At 40.4% G+C, this 19,915-nt stretch overlaps 1 protein-coding gene across 4 annotated transcripts in view; it reads right to left on the bottom strand.

The window, feature by feature from the left end:
• The window catches only part of CDON (cell adhesion associated, oncogene regulated), a 99,205-nt gene that overhangs the window by 47,216 nt on the left and 32,074 nt on the right, over positions 1-19,915 (bottom strand). For all 4 annotated transcript variants that reach the window (XR_002180146.2, XM_070782782.1, XM_019954837.2 and 1 more), the window contains exons 3-9: positions 18,426-18,562; positions 16,333-16,605; positions 14,718-14,864; positions 13,553-13,696; positions 12,407-12,694; positions 10,363-10,632; positions 4,916-5,260 (exon numbers count right to left, since the gene is read on the bottom strand). Coding sequence is in view for 3 of the 4 variants with exons in the window: in XM_070782782.1 (XP_070638883.1) it covers positions 4,916-5,260; positions 10,363-10,632; positions 12,407-12,694; positions 13,553-13,696; positions 14,718-14,864; positions 16,333-16,605; positions 18,426-18,501 (1,543 nt within the window). In the remaining variant the exon portion in view is untranslated. The remainder of the gene's footprint in view (positions 1-4,915; positions 5,261-10,362; positions 10,633-12,406; positions 12,695-13,552; positions 13,697-14,717; positions 14,865-16,332; positions 16,606-18,425; positions 18,563-19,915) is intronic.

Consider the following 19,915-nt stretch of genomic DNA (forward strand, 5'->3'; position numbering starts at 1 on the left):
CAGTCCCTTGGATAGCAAGGAGATCAAACCAGTCAATCCTAAAGGAAATCAATCCTGAATATTCATTGGAAGCTGAAGCTCCAATACTCTGGCTACCTGATGCAAAGAACCAACTCATTAGAAAAGACCCTGATGCTGGGAAAGATTGAAGGCAGGAGAAGAAGGTGAAAACAGAGGATGAGATGGTTGGATGGCATCACCGACTCAATGGACATGAGTTTTCGAAAACTCCAGGAGATGGTGAAGGACAGGGAAGCCTGGCATGCTGCAATCCAAGGGGTCGCAAAGAGTCAGACACAACTGAGCAACTGCACAGCAAAAGATGAACAACTTAACACATGGGCTTCGCTGGTGGCTCAGATGGTAAAGAACCTGCCTGCAATGCAGGAGACTTGAGTTCGATCCCTGAGTCGGGAAGACTCCCTGGAGAAGGGAATGGCTACCCACTCCAGTATTCTTGCCTGGAGAATGCCATGGACAGAGAAGCCTGGGGGGCTACAGTCCATGGGGTTGCAAAGAGTCAGACAAGACTGAGCGACTAACACTTTCACTGCATACAACAACAGAGAACTACCTCCCTCTAGTATACTCGGAAGACAAGTCATAGACAAGAGGGAGGAAATCAAACAAGACTGGCAAAGGTAAAGGAAGAATTTACTTGTTTCCATTTTTTTTTTCTGGATAAAATGGAAGGTTGGCGTAAGAAACTGCCAGTCTATATCATAGTAAGCGAAGTAACAAAAAGGCAAATACCACAGGATATCACTTACATGCAGAATCTAAAATACAACACAAATGAACGTATCTACAGACGCAGAGAACAGACTTGCGGGTGCCAGAGGGAAAGTGGGGTGGAGGAGGGACGGACTAGTTGCTTGGTATTAGCCGAGGTGCAAAGTATTATATATAGAAGAGATAAACAAGGTCCTACTGTGTAGCACAGGGAACTATATTCAATATACTGTAATAAATCAGAATGGAAAAGAATATGAAAAACTTATTATATGGATAACTAAATCACTTTGCTGTACAGCAAAAATTAACAAGGCACTGTAAATCAACTATCCTTCAGTAAAATAAAATTTTTAAAAACTGCCAATCTAAAAACAGCCTTAATATTCACTAATAAGAGCGTACAGAATACATAGAAGAAGGTAAAAATAATTTATTTGTGCTGAAAAAAATAAATAGGTCGCCTACACCCAAAAAGAATTACAGAGCACATATTATGTGCTCAGCATGGAGCCAGACATTAAATAACCATCATCTCATTTAATTCTCAAAACAACATTCTTAGGAAGATAGTAATACTTCCATTTTATAGATGAAGAAATTTGGGTTCTGAGAGATTAAGCGACAACAGCTGGCAGAAGAATGTTAGTGGTGCTGCCGTGAAAAAATGAGAGAGCAATTTATGAAAACAAATAAATTGCCAACACAATAAAACCCGAGGACTGACAGCCTGGTCCCTCTAAAGTGCTGTTAACACAGACAACGAAAGGTCTCCGATTCTGCGGAGGAAGGGAGCCTAGGAAACAACAGCAGAGTCTCTTTTCCACAATGAAGTCAGATTCCTGGTAAAAGGTGGGAGTATTTTTAGAATGACTGCAGCTTCATAGAGAACCAACCAGAAAACAGGGCTAACAGTGGGAGGTCAGTTCTCTGTTTGTTTAAAAGAGAGAAAAGGTGTCCCAGAAGCTTTCTCCATCAAAGAAAACAAGAAGCTAGTGGAAAAATAAGATAGAAGAAAATTAATTAAGTTCACTGAGAACTTTCAAATATTGCTCCTGGAACAGGCGTGTTTACTTAGTGAGTCAGAATGAGGGCTGGATGTGAAGGGTGTGGCTGGGAGCCTGCTCATGCAGAGATGGATTCTAGCAAGTGGAGGCAATTAGTTGTGGCTAGGGTAGTGGAGAAGGACCTTTTTATCATTAGTGTTTCATGCATCCTCTGGGCAGGTCACCACTGGGAAGTGGTATTTGGCTGTAGAAGAGTTTGAATACCACATGCCGCAGTTTATACAGAGGCATGAGAAGAATGCAATGTTACAGCCTGTGTCTACTGCAGGAGTATCAAAACTCCACTTGTGTTATTCGGGCTGCAATGAGACTTTTCCGTAACTTTTATTGAAAAGGAGCTTCGATTAATTTTCTTCTACTGTTCCCAACAGCACAATTAGAGCGCTCACAAGATGCTCGATACCATGCATAAAGCCTTCATAGTACTTTCCAAAGGTTCTTCACATCCATGATCTCAATTTACCTTCAAAGCAACTCTTTGGAAAAGACCCTGACGCTGGGGAAAGACTGAGGGCAAGAGAAGAAGGGGCCACGGAGGATGAGATGGAGGATGAGATGGAGGATGGCGTCATGGACTCAATGGACACGAGTTTGCAAAAACTCCAGGAGACAGTGAAAGACAGGGAAGCCTGGTGTTCATGGAGTCACAGAGAGTTGGACATAGCGACTGAACAACAACTCTTTTTATCTTCAAAACAACTCTGAAATGGTCATCTAAAAAAGATACCTAGCATTTTTTAAGGTAGATTGTTTTTTGAATTGGAAAAGAGATTGATAAAACACTGGCTTTCTGAGTACTATGACGATGGCCATGTTTATGAGTAAATGAATGAGTTGAAACCAAGTCAACAGGGAACAGAACCAAATCCCACTGTGACCATTCAAACCAGCAACCCCACCCCCAACTATTTAGGACCCTAGGCCAATTCTCACTATAGTTTTGAAGAGTTACAACTCCCTCTACAAATATTTGTACATCCAGAACCTCAAAAACCCAAGGTCTCTGGGAAGAAAAAAAGGTGAGGGAGTGATTCATCTTGCTTACTGCCCTCTTCACAATAAACAAAGTAAAGGCTGTCAGCACGCTAGGATTTAATAATAGGCTCAGACTTCCAGGGAAAGAACTAGGTTGTTACATGCTGTTTTGAGCTCTAATAGACTCAGCTAGTGGAGAAGGCAATGGCACCCCACTCCAGTACTCTTGCCTGGAAAATCCCATGGATGGAGGAGCCTGGTAGGCTGCAGTCCATGGGGTCGCTAAGAGTCAGACACGACTGAGCAACTTCACTTTCACTTTTAACTTTCACGCATTGGAGAAGGAAATGGCAACCCACTCCAGTGTTCTTGCCTGGAGAATCCCAGGGACGGGGGAGCCTGGTGGGCTGCCGTCCACGGGGTCGCACAGAGTCGGACACGACTGAAGCGACTTAGCAGCAGCAGCAGCAGCAGCAGACTCAGCTAGACTTTGATAATTATTGTAGAGCGTGTAAAAGGGACAATGGAGGACCACTCAGGCAGGATGTGGTTCATGGGGTTACTATACATTAAAAAATATTTATCAAGATATAAAATCCTGGGGGTGAGGGGGGAATCTTCAAAATCTAAAAATATCTCATCTAAACAAATTATATATCTTCAAAGTACTTCAGATTTCTCATATTTAAAGTGAGGCAGTGAGGGGGACTTCCTGACGGTGCAGAGGTTAAGACTCCGCACTTCCAGTGCAGAGGATTTGGGTTCGATCCCTGGGTGGGGGAACTAAGATCCCACATGACACAGTATGGCCAAAAAAATTAAAAAGTAAATAAATGAGTAAGTAAAGTGAGGCAATCAGACAACTAGACACTTACTTGTCCCAACAGCTATGACTGTGATGTCTACAGCTCCATCTTCCCCTTATTTACATAAAATAACCACTTGAGCCAAATGCTCTACCCTAGTAGTACCTGCATTACACATCTTGCAGCTAACAATTTTGAGCAGAGCCACTCCTATTTTTGCTTGGCAGACTGATACATAAACACACACAAGTATATATACATATACACATCTGTAAGTGTGTATAAATTTATATAACACTTAACTACTTTTCTATACTTAAGGATTTTTTAAGGTTTACTAAAATCAGGAACTATTTCTTCATGCCTTAAACATTATCCCAAAGTGTTAGTTGCTCAGTTGTGTCCGACTCTTTGCAGCCCATGGACTGTAGCCCATCAGGCTCCTCTGTCCATGGGATTCTCCAGGGAAGAACACTGGAGTGGTTGCCACACCCTCCTCCAGGGGATCTTTCCAACCCAGGGATCTAACCTAGGTCTCCTGCTTTGCAAGCAGACTCTTTACCATCTGAGCCACCAGGGAAGCACAAGGGATAATTATAATTTAACAATAATTAGATGGCAATAATTATAACCCAATACTTAGTATTTATTGAAGGCTTTCTATTAATACTTCCAGACAGTGTTCTAAGCACTTTACAGATATAATCTCCTTGAATTCTCACACCAGCCCTATGCATAGGGCACCTTCACTAATGCCCACTGGTATTAGATTTGATTGTGAATTAAGTCAAATCTGAATTAATTTGAATAATATTAATATTCTAAATACCAGTACTCCAAATTAAGTCATTATATCCAACATCAGTAAAAATAAAAAGAATAGTATACATCTTGTTAGAAAAATAACTTCGAAGAAGGGTGAGGCAAATATATAGATTTGCCTGGGGACTCTCCTGGTGGCTCAGCTGGTAAAGAATCCACCTGTCAATGCGGGAGATGCAAGAGACTTGGGTTTGAAGTATATTAAGTCTGGGCTTCCCTGGTAGCTCAGCTGGTAAACAATCTGCCTGCAATGCTGACAACCCCGATTTGATTCCTGGGTTGGGAAGATGCCCTGCAGAAGGGATAGGCTACCCACTGCAGTATTCTTTCTTGGAGAACTCGATGGACAGAGGACCCTGGCAGGCTACAGTCCATGGGTTTGCAAAGAGTCGGACATGACTGAGCGACTTTCACTTAATAAGTTCAACAATCTCTAAAAAATGTATATTTTATTTTATCCCCTACTATCAAAGAAACCCATTCACCTGGGAAAAGATACTAATGACAACTCACCAACCACGAGGATGGCTTCTGACCGTGCGGTGCCATGCACGTTCGTGGCTTCACAGGTGTACTTCCCGGCGTGCTCCCGCCTAACAGCCTGAATGTACAGAGAGCCTGAGCCTGCCCGGGATGTGACAGGCTCTGGGTCAGAACTCCCAGGTCTTAATAAGTGGGGTTTTCGGGATTTAGATCTAAGAGCTTGAGACAGATGACTGGTTATCAATCCGCGCTTGTCGTACCAATGGATGGCGGGCACCGGTAGGCCAGTGGCATTGCAAGACAAAGTTACAGAGTCACCCACGGCCACCTCTGCACTTGCTGGCGATCTAGTTATAATGGGCTTGAGTCCACTGCCTATGAAAGAAAAATAATCCACATATAAAAATTAAGTACGTTATATATAGTATCTACAATACAAAATAATTTCATCCTATTGCATAAAAGTAAATACAGAACTGTGAGGAGAGCTTGCCACTATAAATACAGAACATCTGAAGACAGCTTGCCCACAGGTATCTTCAGCACATCTGGTCACTGCAAACACAGAACATGTGAAGCCAAAGCCTCAGACTTTACCATGAAAAAGGTGTAAAGAAGTATAAGACCAAGCAATAGGCCTTCAAAAAAAAAAAATAATAATAATAGTTGGTTCCAGGAGGCAAAAATCTGATCACAAAAATTCTGGGAGAAAAACCTATTCTGAATCATAGTTGATAAATGTATTTCTGACCATATACCATGAACAAATTTTTGTTTCTAAAGTGGCACCACCTCCTTCCTTTTGGTCCCAGATATTTTGGAAGCATATATTTCATGACCTTACAATAGAATATTGACATTTGACATTTTCTCCAGCACATCTTTCTCCTTTTCTAGTCCTACTTCCTGCGTTTGACAAAGTCATTCAACAATGACCAGATTTCTGAATTTTTGCCCATCTAGTACATGTAAAATGCTATCTCATGGGTCATAACCTGCATTTCCCTCAGTACTAATGAGGTTGCACATCTCTTTTGTCCTTTTTCTATTGGGTGCTTTACTTTTGCATAATGGTTCTGGATTCTCTGTAACTACATACTGTTGTTTTGTGAGTTACATTTGTTACTAGTATTTTCTCTCTTTTCATTTTAATGGTATCTTTTAATAATAAGGATGCTTTAATATTAATGTGGTCACACCAATCTTTTCTTAAAAATTAGCCTCAAATTTCTTGTTAAAAAGTTTTACCTAGATCATATATTCTTCTATATTTTCTTGAAAAACTTCACCATTTTGCCTTTCATATATAGGTCTTTAACCCACTGGAAATTAGTCTTTGTGCGTCAGAGATTTAATTTCTTCTTCTCCATTTGGATAACCAGTTATCCCACGTGGAAACCTGAAATGGATATCCTTCCCTTGGTGATCTGCAGTCCCACCTAGGTCAAATCCTTACCTGCATATCCTTCATGACAGTCTCTGTCTTGTTCCAAGAGTATACTTGTCTTTTCCTGCACCAATAATACATCACTGTCTTTTAAAAGAAAATTTTTTTAATTTATTTATTTGTTTACTTATTTTTGGCTGTGCTGGATCTTCCCTGCTGCTCAGGCTTTTCTCTAGCTGCCGGGAGTGGGGACTACTCTCTGGGTGAGGTGTGCAGGCTTCTCACTGTGGTGGCTTCTCTTATTGCAGAGCACCGGCTCTAGCGTGCACGGGCTTCAGTAGTTGAGGCTCCCAGGCTCTAGAGCACAGGCTCAGTAGTTGTGGCACATGGGTTTAGCTGTGGAATCTTTCCAGATCAGGGATCAAACTCCAGTCTCCTGCATTGGCAGGCGGATTCTTCACCACTGAGCCACCAGGGAAGACCTACAGCACTATCTTAATTACTATAAATTTTTGTATATGTTCTAAAATCTGGTAAAGCAAGGCCCCCCCCACATTCTTGTTCTTCTTTTAGAGTGTCTTAGCTATCGTTTGGCTTTTGATCATCCATATGATTTAGAATTGGTTTGTCTAAGTCCTCAAACTAGTGATAGGATTTAGTTGAAATTGCCTGAATCTACAGAAAGCCTTTGGAAAGCCCTGAGAAGTATGTTAATACTGAATTTTGGTATCCATGAACTGTTATATATTTCTATGTACTTGGAACTTTTTAATGTTTCTAATATAAAAAGGTGAGTTTTAAATGACATTTTTCGTTGCTGGTCGTAATGGTTAGTTTTATGTGTCAACTTGACTGGGTTAAAGGATGCCCAGATAACTCGGTGTGTCTGTGAGGAGTGTTTCCAGAAGAAATTTGCGCCTGAATTGGTAAACTAAGGATAGCAGATGGCCCTCCCCAACGTGGGTGGGCACCATCCAACCCGATGAGGACCTCAGTAAAACAAAAACGCAGAAGAAGAGCGAATTCTATGAGCCTAGTCATCCTTTTCCTGCCCTAAGGACACTGCACTTCAGCGCTCCTGGACCTCTGGCTGTGGGCCTTAGGTTGAGACTTACACCATCACTTCTCCCACAACTGAACGGCTTCCTCAGCTGACCTCCTTCTCCAGTTTGCAGACGACAGACTTGACCACCTTAACTGTGTGAGCCAGTTTCTACAGTAAATTTCCTCTGATGTGTATCTTATACATCCTACTGTGTTTTGCTTCTCTAGAGAAACTTGCTAACACACTGGTACAGAGAAAGGCAACTGATTCCTGTTTATTGGTCTCCATCAGCCACCTTGCTAAACCTTTTATTATTTTTAATAATTTGCCAACAAACTATAGAGGATTCTCTCTAATGACAACCATAGGAGCTGTGAATCAGTAACATTAATAACAGCTGGGTTTCTTTCTCTCTTATCTTTATTGCTGTTCTGTCACTAAGTCCTGTCCAACTCTTTATGACTCCAGGGACTGCAGCATGCCAGGCTTTCCTTTTTTTTTTTTCAGGCTTTCCTGTTCTTCACTATCTCCAAGAGTTTGCTCAAACTCATGTCCATGGACTTAGTGATGTCATCCAACCATCTCTTCCTCTGTCGCCCCCTTCTCCTTCTGCCTTCTTATATCCTAATATCTTTATTTCATTTTCTTATTCTGTGCTGGTTAGAATCTGCACTATGATGACAACTAAAAGATATTTTAAAGGGAATGTTTAACATTTTGCCACTAAAGGTAATGTTTCTTGTAAGTTTTTTATTGGATATTCTTTATCAAGTTAAGACAATTCCCTCCTATTTCTATTTTTCTGAGTGTCTAACATGGATACTGAATTATGTCAAATGGTTTTTCTGCTTCTATTGAGATCATCGTATTATTTTTCTCCTTTATTCATTAAATTGGATGAATAATACTTTAAATTTTCTGACTGATTACTGGGCTAACTCCTTGGTTAAAGTTTCTCCCTACTGATCCTATCTATTTTATCTTAATTTTCTATTTAACTGATTTCTGTCCATATCTTTATAATCTCTTTTCTTCTGTTTTCTTTAAATCTATTCTGTTATTTTACTTAGTCCACTAATTTTTAGTTTTACTAGCTTTTTTTTTAATAAGCATTTAAGGGTATAAATCCTTTTATATTCTACTCTCCTATATCCCACACAATTTGATTTTGATATTCATTATCATTTTGAATTTTAAATTTCCATTACGATTTTTTCACCCAGCCATTGAGAACTATAATTCTAAATTTCCAAATACATGCCATTTAAAAATTCTTTTTTATTATTAACATCTGAAGTAATTCATTGAAGTAGCAAGTTCAGAGTCTAAAGTAACTGCAACAAGTTCAGAGAGTTGGTCTCTGTCATACTGATTCTTTGAAATATTTCTAACTCTCAGCAAAAGCTTAATTTCTATAATATATAAAGGCAACCTAGATGTCCATCAGCAGAGGAATGGATAAGAAAGCTGTGGTACATATACACAATGGAGTATTACTCAGCCATTAAAAAGAATACATTTGAATCAGTTCTAATGAGGTGGATGAAACTGGAGCCTATTATGCAGAGTGAAGTAAGCCAGAAAGAAAAACACCAATACAGTATACCAACACATATATATGGAATTTAGAAAGATGGTAACGACAACCCTGTATGTGAGACAGCAAAAGAGACACAGATGTATAGAACAGTCTTTTGGACTCTGTGGGAGAGGGCGGGGGGGATGATTTGGGAGAATGGCATTAAAACATGTATAATATCATATAAGAAATGAATCGCCAGTCCAGGTTCGATGCAGGACACAGGAAGCTTGGGGCTGGTGCACTGGGATGACCCAGAGGGATGGTATGGGGAGGGAGGTGGGAGGGGGTTCAGGATGGGGAACACATGTACACCCGTGGCGGATGCATGTTGATGTATGGCAAAACCAATACAATATTGTAAAGTAAAAATAAATAAATAAATAAATAAAAGAATTCCTATAAATAATAAAAAAGATGAACAACATAATATAAAATGTACAAAAGACAATGGGCAGTCGATACACAGGAAAGCAAATTCAATGGCTCAGAAACACATGATGAGATGCTCAACATCACTCATAATAATAAAAAATACAGGTGTCAAAAGGTAATTTAGAAAAACCTATCAGATAGGCAAACATTAAACAGAATTCTGACAACTCACTGCCTTGGTGAGGATATAAGGAAACATTGCTGGTAGGAGTGTAAAATGATAACAAGAGAGAGAGAGCAAGGTATCTGTCAAAATTACCAAGGCATATATGCTTTTATTTAGCAAGTTTATTTCTAGGAATTTACTTTAAAGATGTTCACATGTGTGCAAAATAATCTATGTAGAACGACATTCATTACAGACTCCTCGTAATAGCAAAGGATTAGAAACAGTCATCCGTGAGGTATCAGTCAGACCTTCACAGCTTTACAACAGAAGACTAAGCAGCCATTTTTTAAAACAAATGAAAATATTCTTTAATGTACCATATGCGAAGATGGCCAAGATATATGTTAAGTGAAAACAATCAAGGTAATTTTTAAGGTAAAATCCAAGGAAATTTTTAAAGGAGAAATTCAAGGTAATTTATATGAATGCCAGCATCATTTGTGTAAAAAAACTGATTTGCTATTAAATGCACACAAACTCACATGTTATATGTAATTAACCATATACATGCATACAAGATTAGTCAGGACAATTATAAAACCTGTTAGTTCTAAGAGATATCTGACTGGCTAGGGAACACGAGTGAGATTTTTACAACATACTTTTTAAAATTATACCTTTTTAAAGCAATGATGTATCTGTTAAAAAATATTAAAAAACATTTTTTTATGAGCCTGATTAAATAAGGTTGCTTCTTCATGGAAAGGTCTACTAGCAAGCAGAAAAGAACATGGAAAATGAACACAGCTCTGCTATGGTGATAGGATTACTTCCTTTTTGTAAAGAGGATTTAATTTTTAATCAAAACAAAATCCCATCTATACAGTGAAATTTCCTAGGATGACATGACCTAAAAGCCTACCTTTTTCAATTTCAAGTCTCCCAGTAGACTGTGTAAATCCAATCCCATTATCTGCGACACACTGATACAGCCCGGAATCTTCCATGGTAACACCACTGATTTTCAGTCCATTTCCCACAGTCAGATGTCGTGGGGAAGGGCGAATGGGCTGGGCGTTGTGAAACCAGGTGCGGTTGGGCGCTGGGTTCCCATGAACTTCACACGTGAACTGTACTGTCGCACCCAGGGACACTGTCTGATCCTGCAGTCCTTTAGAAATTGAAGCATGTTCTAAAAATAAAACATATTATGATTTAAAAGGACCTACTGCATACCACAGGGACCTGTACTCAATCCTCTGTAATGGCCTATTTGGGAAAAGAATCTAAAAGAGTGGAGATATGTATGTGTATAACTGATTCACTTTGCTATATACCTGAAACTATCACAAGTTTGTCAATCAACTAATACGCCAATAAAAATTAATAAAAAATGAAAATAAAAAATACAAAGTTAGCCCTCACACAAGTCATACAAACTCTCTCTACCAACAACTAGTTAAAACCAAAATGTATTGTTTCCTCACATTCTCCCATCCACTGTGATCTTCAACAAAAAATTAGAAATGTATTGACTTTCTTCCAGTAGGATAAACCATATGTTACAGTTGCAGTCCCCTTTTATGTAATAGATCTCTCCACCCAATTAACCACCCCCCAAGCCGACATATGTGCGCACACACACATGCACATATGCAGAGTTTCAGATGATCTGTTTTGAAATAATAATTTCCTTTACTATACAAGAGCCAAAATAGAAGAATGCTTATTTGGAAGTGAAAAAAAAATTTTTTTTTTTTTCCTAGTGAATTCTGCTTTGAGGTTAGGTGTACTCTGGGCAAAAATCTTCTTTTAGTATCCATCAGGCCACTTTTTACTTGGACAAAGTAAATCATGTATCGGCATTTGTAACATATGCCAATATTAAACGATTAAGTATATTAATCTAGTCCTCATTATCATTAAATTTTAAAGCCTGCTTGCCACACACTTATACTAATGCCAATGTAACCTGCGTCAAGCCACTGTTGCCCATACACAGGTACAGAAGGTTGACAAAAACTATATTCAGTATGAAACTTTTTTCTGGTTTTCATGCAAATTTGTTTTGATAAAACATTTTTGCTGCTACACATGACAGTGAGATAGGCAGCTGGAAGAAAGGAACGTCATTGAAATAAATAGTGCACATAGAATGTGAGTGAAAACACAAATTTTATGAATCAGCGATTGTGAAACTATTTCCAAAGGGAAAATAAAATGAAACCCACTTCCTTTTGAGATGACATTTTCTAGTCAGTACCCTGTCTTAGTTGGGCTTCCCAGTGGCTCAATAGTAGAGAATCCGCCTGCCGATGCAGGAGATGTAGGAGACACGAGTTTCGACCCCTGGGTGGAGAAGATACCTTGGAGGAGGAAACGGCAGCCCACTCCGGTATTCTTGCTTGGGCAATGCCATGGACAGAGGAGCCTGGTGGGCTACAGTCCACGGGGTCGAAAAACAGTCAGACGTAACCGAGCACCCATGCACTCTGTCTTACTGTTGCTGGACACTACACACCAATACAGCCCAGAATCCTCATCCTGTTGAACTCCAGTCTCTTTCCTCCATGTCACTGAGAAGGAAGAACCAGTTCCGTTTTGTGTAACCAGGTTAGGGGTGAGGTTCCAAGAACACCCCAGGCTCTGTGCGACACAGAAGTACCGCCCCACTCGGCAGTGCTCTTTCTTCCGCGGCGGCACCACAGTATGCGGTGGGATCTCAGTTCCCTAACCAGAGACTGAACCCCACCTCCTCATTGGGAATGCCAAGTCTCAAACCACGGGACCCCCGTGGAAGTCCCAGCAGGGCCTTAGAGAAATGAAGCTTGTTCTGGCTACTGGGGGAGCTATTTCTAGATAGTCTCTCTTCCATTTAGTGTTCACAAATAGATCTTCCATTCAAACATCAGTTAGATCGGAAAAATAGCCTGACTTGAAAAAACGCTTAACAAGTAACGTCTTACCAAGTACATTCACCATGTAAGTCACGTGTTTGGCATCTCCAGCCTTGTTTCCCACCACACAGGAGTAGTTGCCGGAGTCCGCTGGGTCGATGCTGTCCGTGGCAAGATGCGTATACAGCCTTCTCCAAGTGCTTCCCACCACAGCATCCTGACCACCCTTTAGCCACCGCACGTGAGAAGCCGGGACCCCACTCACCACGCACTCCAGGGTCACAGGGCTACGAGAAAGAACGGCTAATGCCTGTGAAAAGGTGGGGTGAAGAATGTGAAAGTCACCTGAAGAAGGACCTGGAGAAAGAAGGCAAAGCAAAAAAATCATTAAGTATCCACTTCCACTTTCTTCCTTAGCAAAGCTGTGAGCATCCTCATCTTCCCATTTACTCTTTTTTACACTACAAGGTCCTATTTGGTAACAAAGCCATTTTCAGTTGAGAATTAAATTTAAAAGACTTGGGGATCCTTTAGGGCTACTTCTGAATTAATAGTTCTGAAATGTCAAATTCACACCAAGCACATGGACCACTCCTTCACTGTGCTTTGACTACTGATCCACTCACAACTTGACCACCCTAAGCTAAAAATCAGCTATGACTTACCATATCTCAAAGACAACTGAGAAATATTTTTTCATAATTCACAGTCAGTCACCAATTTGATTACCACTGATATACAGTGATACTTGCTCTCCAATTTCTTTTTTTTTCTTTTTAAAGATTGTGTTTGTCGTGGACCATTTTTAAAGTCTTTACTGAATTTGTTACAATAAATTTCTGTTGTTTATGGTCTGGTTTTTTGGTTCTGAGACACATGGGATCTTAGCCCCCCGACCTGAATTGGAAGGCAAGGTCTTAACCACTAGACCACCAGCGAAGTCTCTCTAATTTCTTTTTCTCTGGGCAAAAGGCAGAGTCCCCCGCATGAATTCTACTCTGTCAATTCGACCAAAATTCTCTCCTGGAAAGCCATTATATTTGTATTAATAAAACATGTACAGAATTATGCTATTTAGGCATGTAATTTTTTATAAGACTTTCTCATGATAAACAAACAGGATGTGAAAGAAAAATGAACTCCCATTTCCCAACTCTTCACGTGGAATGCTTCCAAGGACTCTCCCCAGTGACCATGATTCCCCCAAATACTTACGACTCACAAGGAGCTTTTGGCCAATGGGTTCAACTTTTAACTCATGTGTGACAGGATTAAAAGCTGCACATTTATAAGATCCCTTGTCCTCTAAGGATACATTCAAAATCTGAAGATTTCCTGATGGAAGGATTAGATAATTCTCTGTGGAAGGAAGGGAATGCAGTTAGGCTTCTCTCTTTATGAAGGACACCAGTTAAAATTTACAAAGGTTGATAGTTATGCTTTAAATGTAGACATGACACAAGCAGCCAATAAGCAATCAGGGGGAAAAAAACATTAAATGAAGGAAAAGGTAAGCCAAGACAGGAAAAAAAGTCAGCAGCACTTGAGTAACAAAATCAAGCCCACGACTACAGACCACTCACTGAGAAAATCAAAAGCACAAGAAACATACTTGGACAAAGACACAATGACCACAGCTATCACCTTGGGCAAACCTCTGCCTACAGCACTGACCAGCCAGTATTCATTCACGTCTTCATTCCTTTCTTCTCAACAGTATGTACTGAGAGCCTACTTTCTGCCAACAGCAGCCTGGGCCCAAGCGATACAACAATGAAGCAAGCAGATAGAGCAAACCCTGCCCTCCCACGGCCAGCATTCCAGTGCAGGGATGGGGTAGCCAAGAAAGAGGCGAATAAAAAGCAAGCCACCACTGACATAATACAGTGCTACAGAAAAGAGGAAGCTGAATCAAGGGGGCAGAGAAAACACGGCATATAATTTTAGATAGAGCCATGAGAGTGACCTTGAAGGAAGCATTATCTGAGCAGATTCCTGAACAGGTTGAAGGAGTGAGCCTTGGAGGTGTGGCGTTGTAATTATTTCTTTCTAATTTTTACTTTTTGGCTGCACCTCTGAGCATACAAGATCTTAGTTCCCTGACCAGAGACTGAATCCTCGCCCCCTGGGTTGGAAGCCCAGAGTCTTAACCCTGGACCACGCGGGAATTGCCTATAATCATTTCTATCCTGTTCTCTATATTATGTTCTATCTTATACTGTAACCATTTGTTCTAGTCTCCTCCACTTGACTCTCAAGAGGAGAGATAATATATCTCAAGTATTTTTGCGTCCCCAGCCCCCAGCACACAGAGCTTAAAGGAAGCTGGGGAATGACATTTGTTCCATGGGCGCCACTGGCTTTTCATTAGAGTTCTCACCTGTGGACTGCTTCAGCCACTTTCCCCGGATTTTATAGCGCACTTCAGCTTTGGGGTTACTATCTGGTACCCTGCAGGCAATGAAACCAGTGCTCTTTTCTTCTGCTGTAATAACGTGTTTTCCGGAGGCACCAAAATCACCAAGAACTGAAATAAATAAGTAGACAGATCAATCAATAAATGCAAATTTGAACTCTCTTCCCCAAAGGACATTTTAAAACCAGAAAAAACATTGGCACCACAGCTGTGTGTGGCCGCTAATCCCAGTTCCCAGAGTACAGAATCTTTTTATCTCAGTAAACAGTTGGGATAGAGGTGCACAGTTGAGGGCTGGGGCTTAGTCATGGCACCTTTTTTGAGAAGTCAATGCTTCCAGGAGACTACGAGACAAGCAAACTGTTCCTGAAACATGAGGGAGGACTATAAAGCGTAACTGTTTCCCATTCTATCAAGATGAATCCTTTTTAACCCAGTCTCTCATCACAGCTCACTTTCCCTATGCGTCTTTATTCTGTTTGTAGCTACTCACATGGCAATAAAATGGTTTACAAGAATGAACTTAGGACATAGAGGAAGAAAAAAAAAAAAGCAGTGTATCATTTGAATTTCCAGGGAGAGAATCCAGTCTCCTGCATTGCAGGCAGATTCTTTACTGTCTGAGCCACCAGGGAAGCACCAAATATACTAATTCTTTTTTTTTTTTTAACTGTTGTGTGTGTGGGGGGGCGGGATTTTAGTTCCCTGACCAGGGATGGAACTCAGGCCCCTTGCAGAGGAAGCACTGAGTTTTAACCACTGCCAAAGAAGTTCCCTAACTAGGTCTCAATTTCTCCCGGGTTAAGTTTACTACAGATGGAGCGAGCACTACTCATTATGGCCAATGGTGAAAGCACTGTGCAGCCTGCCCCTAGGAATTCAGCCCTCCAGCGTGTGACTTGGAGCTGTCCATGGGTCACAGCTCTACAAAAACATTTACTCTTCTCAGTTATGACAAACTCACTACTCCTGGGGAATCCAGATTTGTTCTGTAAATAGGGGTGCCCTCACAAAGACGTTTTCCATTACTGGAAGCCATCATCATTTGAAAGGCAGATGGCTCAAACTTACTAAGAAAACCACACAGTCTAGATTTACCGTAAGTTCAATACTCAACATTCCTTTCTTTGCCGTTATTCCCCGCCCCCTCCCCACTTCTTTAACTTGGTTTCAATTAAATAAACGAAAACCACTCTGCAATCAAAGTAAATAAAACAATTAGATTTGAGAAAAAGATAAAGGACTGCATGAAATAACTGCGTCAAAGCCGACAACAGCTGTTGTTGCTGATATTAAGAACTTTAAAATACAAGGAAATTCAGTTTCACGTTAGAAAATTGTCCTAACTCTGCACAAAACAATTTTCACATCCCTTATTAGAATGGAAGCCACCAAGCTAGGCTCACAGAGGTTCTAGTATCATTCCCCTGGGGTTAAACACAACAAATGTCAAGGCTGGGATGAGAACTCACATGTATCTTACCCCAAAGCCCATGCTCCTTCCACGACTCAAACAACGCAGGTACCGAGAGTCATTTCAGGAAAAAGCATCTATCACAGGGACAACAATTAAACTCACCTGCAGTGGATACGGTTGCAGGACCACTCAGGATGGCACCGATGCTGTTGTTGGCAACGCACTGGTAATAACCCGAAAGTGAGGGGTTAAGAGAAAGGATAGTCAACGTGCCCTGATGAACCTTAATCTGTTCCACGTTTCTGTCCAATCTTTTTCCATTATGCAACCATGAGATACGAGCAGTCACAGGTTTAGCAGAGCAATGCAGTACTACAGGTCCACCAAGTTTCTGGACAGCAGACAATGGCTCAGAAACAAAATAAGGTGCCAAGTCTGCAAGGGAACATTCCCCGTACACAAAGGGTGGAGGTGGGGGAGGGAATGGGGGAGAAGAGGAGATACGGGGAGAGAGAAAAAGAGCACAGTTAATATACTTATCGGCATATACACAACGAAAGGCAATCCCTTACTGCATCGATATGCTATGGTCCTTAAGAGCTTGTATAAGTTCTAGGAACAGCTTTACATTTGTAAAGAAACAAGGCAACGTCCTGATATAGAAGATAACAATTAGGGCAGTACAGATAATAATCCTTACAATCTAAATAAACAAAATACGAATTCTGTAGATGAGAAATGGTGAGCTGCTCTTTGAATGAAGCAGTTTTTATTATTATTATTATTTTTTTTTTGAATGAAGCAGTTTTTAAAAACCGGAAATTAGGCATCTGAAAAAGAGAAGATGACTTTCAAAATAAAGAGAATTCTCTTCCATATTACCAATAGGATTTGACTTTTAAGAGCAAATTATTTTATCAATAAAGATTATGGTACTTCTTGATTGGACTTCCCTGGTGGCTCAGTGGTAAAGAACCTGACTGCCAATGCAGGGGGCAGGGGTTCGATTCCTGGGTTGGAAAGATCTCCTGGAGAAGGAAAGGGCAACCCATTCCAACACTCTTGCTTGGTAAATCTCATGGACAGAGGCGCCTGGAGGGCTATAGTCCATGGAGTTGCAAAAGAGTCAGACACGACTTAGCGACTAAACAATAACAACCACTTCTTGACTACTTCTCTTTAATATAAATCATGTTCAACTTTTAAGAAAGCAGAAGTAGAAAGTCAGGAAGCCACACTGAAATACAAAGCCTATCCTTTCTGGGATGTAAGGATAAACGGGGTATCAATCTGAACATTTTTATTTGGTGTTTGGAATAGTTTCATTTGTTATGTCTGTTCTTCCAGGAATTTGGGAGAGAGAAGTTCTTGCACTCAAGTATCAAAACAGATCCCTCTCCTCCACCCATAAAAGAGGATGGGGGAGGAATCCTGTTAATCTGGTATAATAAAATACTTAAAAGAAAAAACACAATAAATTGCTGAATCTACTTTTATAGGGTATTTTACCAGAAATAAAGATTAAGGGAAATGCCTCAACTGAATCTGAGGTTGCTATTTAGCCCAACAAAAAACAGAAATAAAACCACTAAATCAATTTTCCCTTACTAAATCAAACACAGTTATATAGTATTTTTAACAAAGATAATAAACAAATATTCATCAACAAACATCACTGTATTTGTATATACTTCTATATAAATCTTCACACAAATCTAAAATAAAAAGAAATGCATATGGGCCATGTATCAGCCTTGGGCTTATATGTACATTTAATAATAAACACATTAAAGCTTTTCAGTAATGCAAAGAGATAATAAATTAGGCGAGGTCATAAGACCTGGGATTCAAACCAAGTTCTCTCATTCCAAGTTGAGTATTCTTACATACTGATTCTAAAACTCCTCTGCAGTGATATGTAGTCAGCACTTTATTCCTATTATAATTTCCAAATTCAGAAATCTGTAACATATCCTCATTGGAAAAAAAGCACGATCAGAAAATATTTATTTTCAAGGCAACAAAAGGAATAAATCACAAGGACAATGATGGGAAGGACTGTAAGTGCCTAGAAGTACTACTAAGAAATCCTTAAATTGTTTAATTAAAGTTTTAAAAATTGTTCCGCTGGTCAAACAAATCTTAGAAATGTCTTTATAAACCATTACTACTGGCAAAGCTTTAAAGTTGAAGTTTTTCATAGGATTAAGATGAGGACAAGCTTCACCCCAAAAGTTACCATTCTCTCTTCTTACCTGGACTCACAGAAGCGCACAGCATCAGGAGAGTAACATACAGCAGCGTCTGTAAGGGTCTAGAATCTGGATGCATAGCGCCAGATTACAGAAGCGGGCAGGGCAGACGTCCAGGGCAAAACCTAGGCTTTGGCTCACTAAGAGACATAGGGGGGAAAAAAAAGGAAGGAAATTCTAAAGTACAAAGACAGTTGAAATCTATTCTCTGAAGAGCCAGAGTCCTACACATGGTGGCTGCCTTCAATTTCGCAAGCTTTATATAGATTGCATCAAATACAAGGCATTTAATGATCCACATCTTCCCAGTTCACAAAATAATCTGTAGGCATTAAAGTCAGAAGTTCCACTTATTTTTCCAAGATAAGTACTTGGATAAGTACTAAGATACTTATTTTACACAGACCCAATCATTCCAAATGAATCCATTATGGTCTTTCACCCATTTCTGTTTGTACAACTCACAACCATCTAAAACTCAACCAAAACACATTCCTTCTCTACATTCCTTACAATACAAACAATAACAAAAACAAAAAAATTTTAACTACCGTTTATACAGCGTTCTGCACGGGCCAGACACCATCTCGTTGGTTTTCATACATTAACTGAACCTTCACAACAACACTATGAGTTAGGGACTCCTGGTTTTCTTCCCGTTTTTTCAGATGGGGACTCATGGATTGCACAGAGAAACTAAGGGCCGGCTTGGGTGGGGCCTGAGCCTTCTGCAGAACGTCCAAAGACCCCTGCGGTGAGAGTGGGATGAGCCAGAAAAAGAGCACAGAGGAGAGCCAGGCTAGATCCCACCCAGCTTCAAAAGCCATGGTGAAGATGTCGGCATTTCTTCTCAAGGCAACGGTGGGCCCTTGGAAGGCTTAGAGAAGGGAGTAATGGGGTCTCATTACGCTTTAAGATCCCTGACTGGAGGGTAGACTAGACTGAAGTGGGGCAGGAACGGAAGAGTGTGGACAGGCTGGTGCAAGCACCTCGTTAGTGGCTGTCTGTCTTGTATGGGAGGCTCTCTATACAAAGCTTGCAAAACGGTGGGCAGCCACTGAACCCAGTGATTCACAGGATGAAGATGCAGAAAAGCTTCAGCCCCCAAACTGCCATTCTCTCTTCTTACCTGGACTCACAGACAAGCACAGAGTTGGGAGAGGAGCATACAGCAGTGTCTGTAAGGGTTCAGAATTGGGATCTGAATAACTGAATTTTCAACTGACCAAGCTGCTTCATTCAAAGAGCTGTTTACCATTTCTCATTTATAGAATTAGCATTTTGTCTCATTTATATCATAAGGATTCTCTCATCTATACTGCCCTAATTGTTAAGCTCTGTATCAGGACATTGCCTTATTTCTTTTAAAATGTAAGACTGTTTCTAGAACTTTTACAAGCTCCAAGGACCAAAACATATAGATGTAATAAGGGACTGCCTCTCACCGGTCTATAGCGTGCATCAGATACAATACAGGCAGTCACTGAATCACT

Source organism: Bos indicus, chromosome 29 (genome assembly GCF_029378745.1).
Source record: "Bos indicus isolate NIAB-ARS_2022 breed Sahiwal x Tharparkar chromosome 29, NIAB-ARS_B.indTharparkar_mat_pri_1.0, whole genome shotgun sequence".
In the NCBI taxonomy this organism is placed as follows: Eukaryota; Metazoa; Chordata; class Mammalia; order Artiodactyla; family Bovidae; genus Bos; species Bos indicus.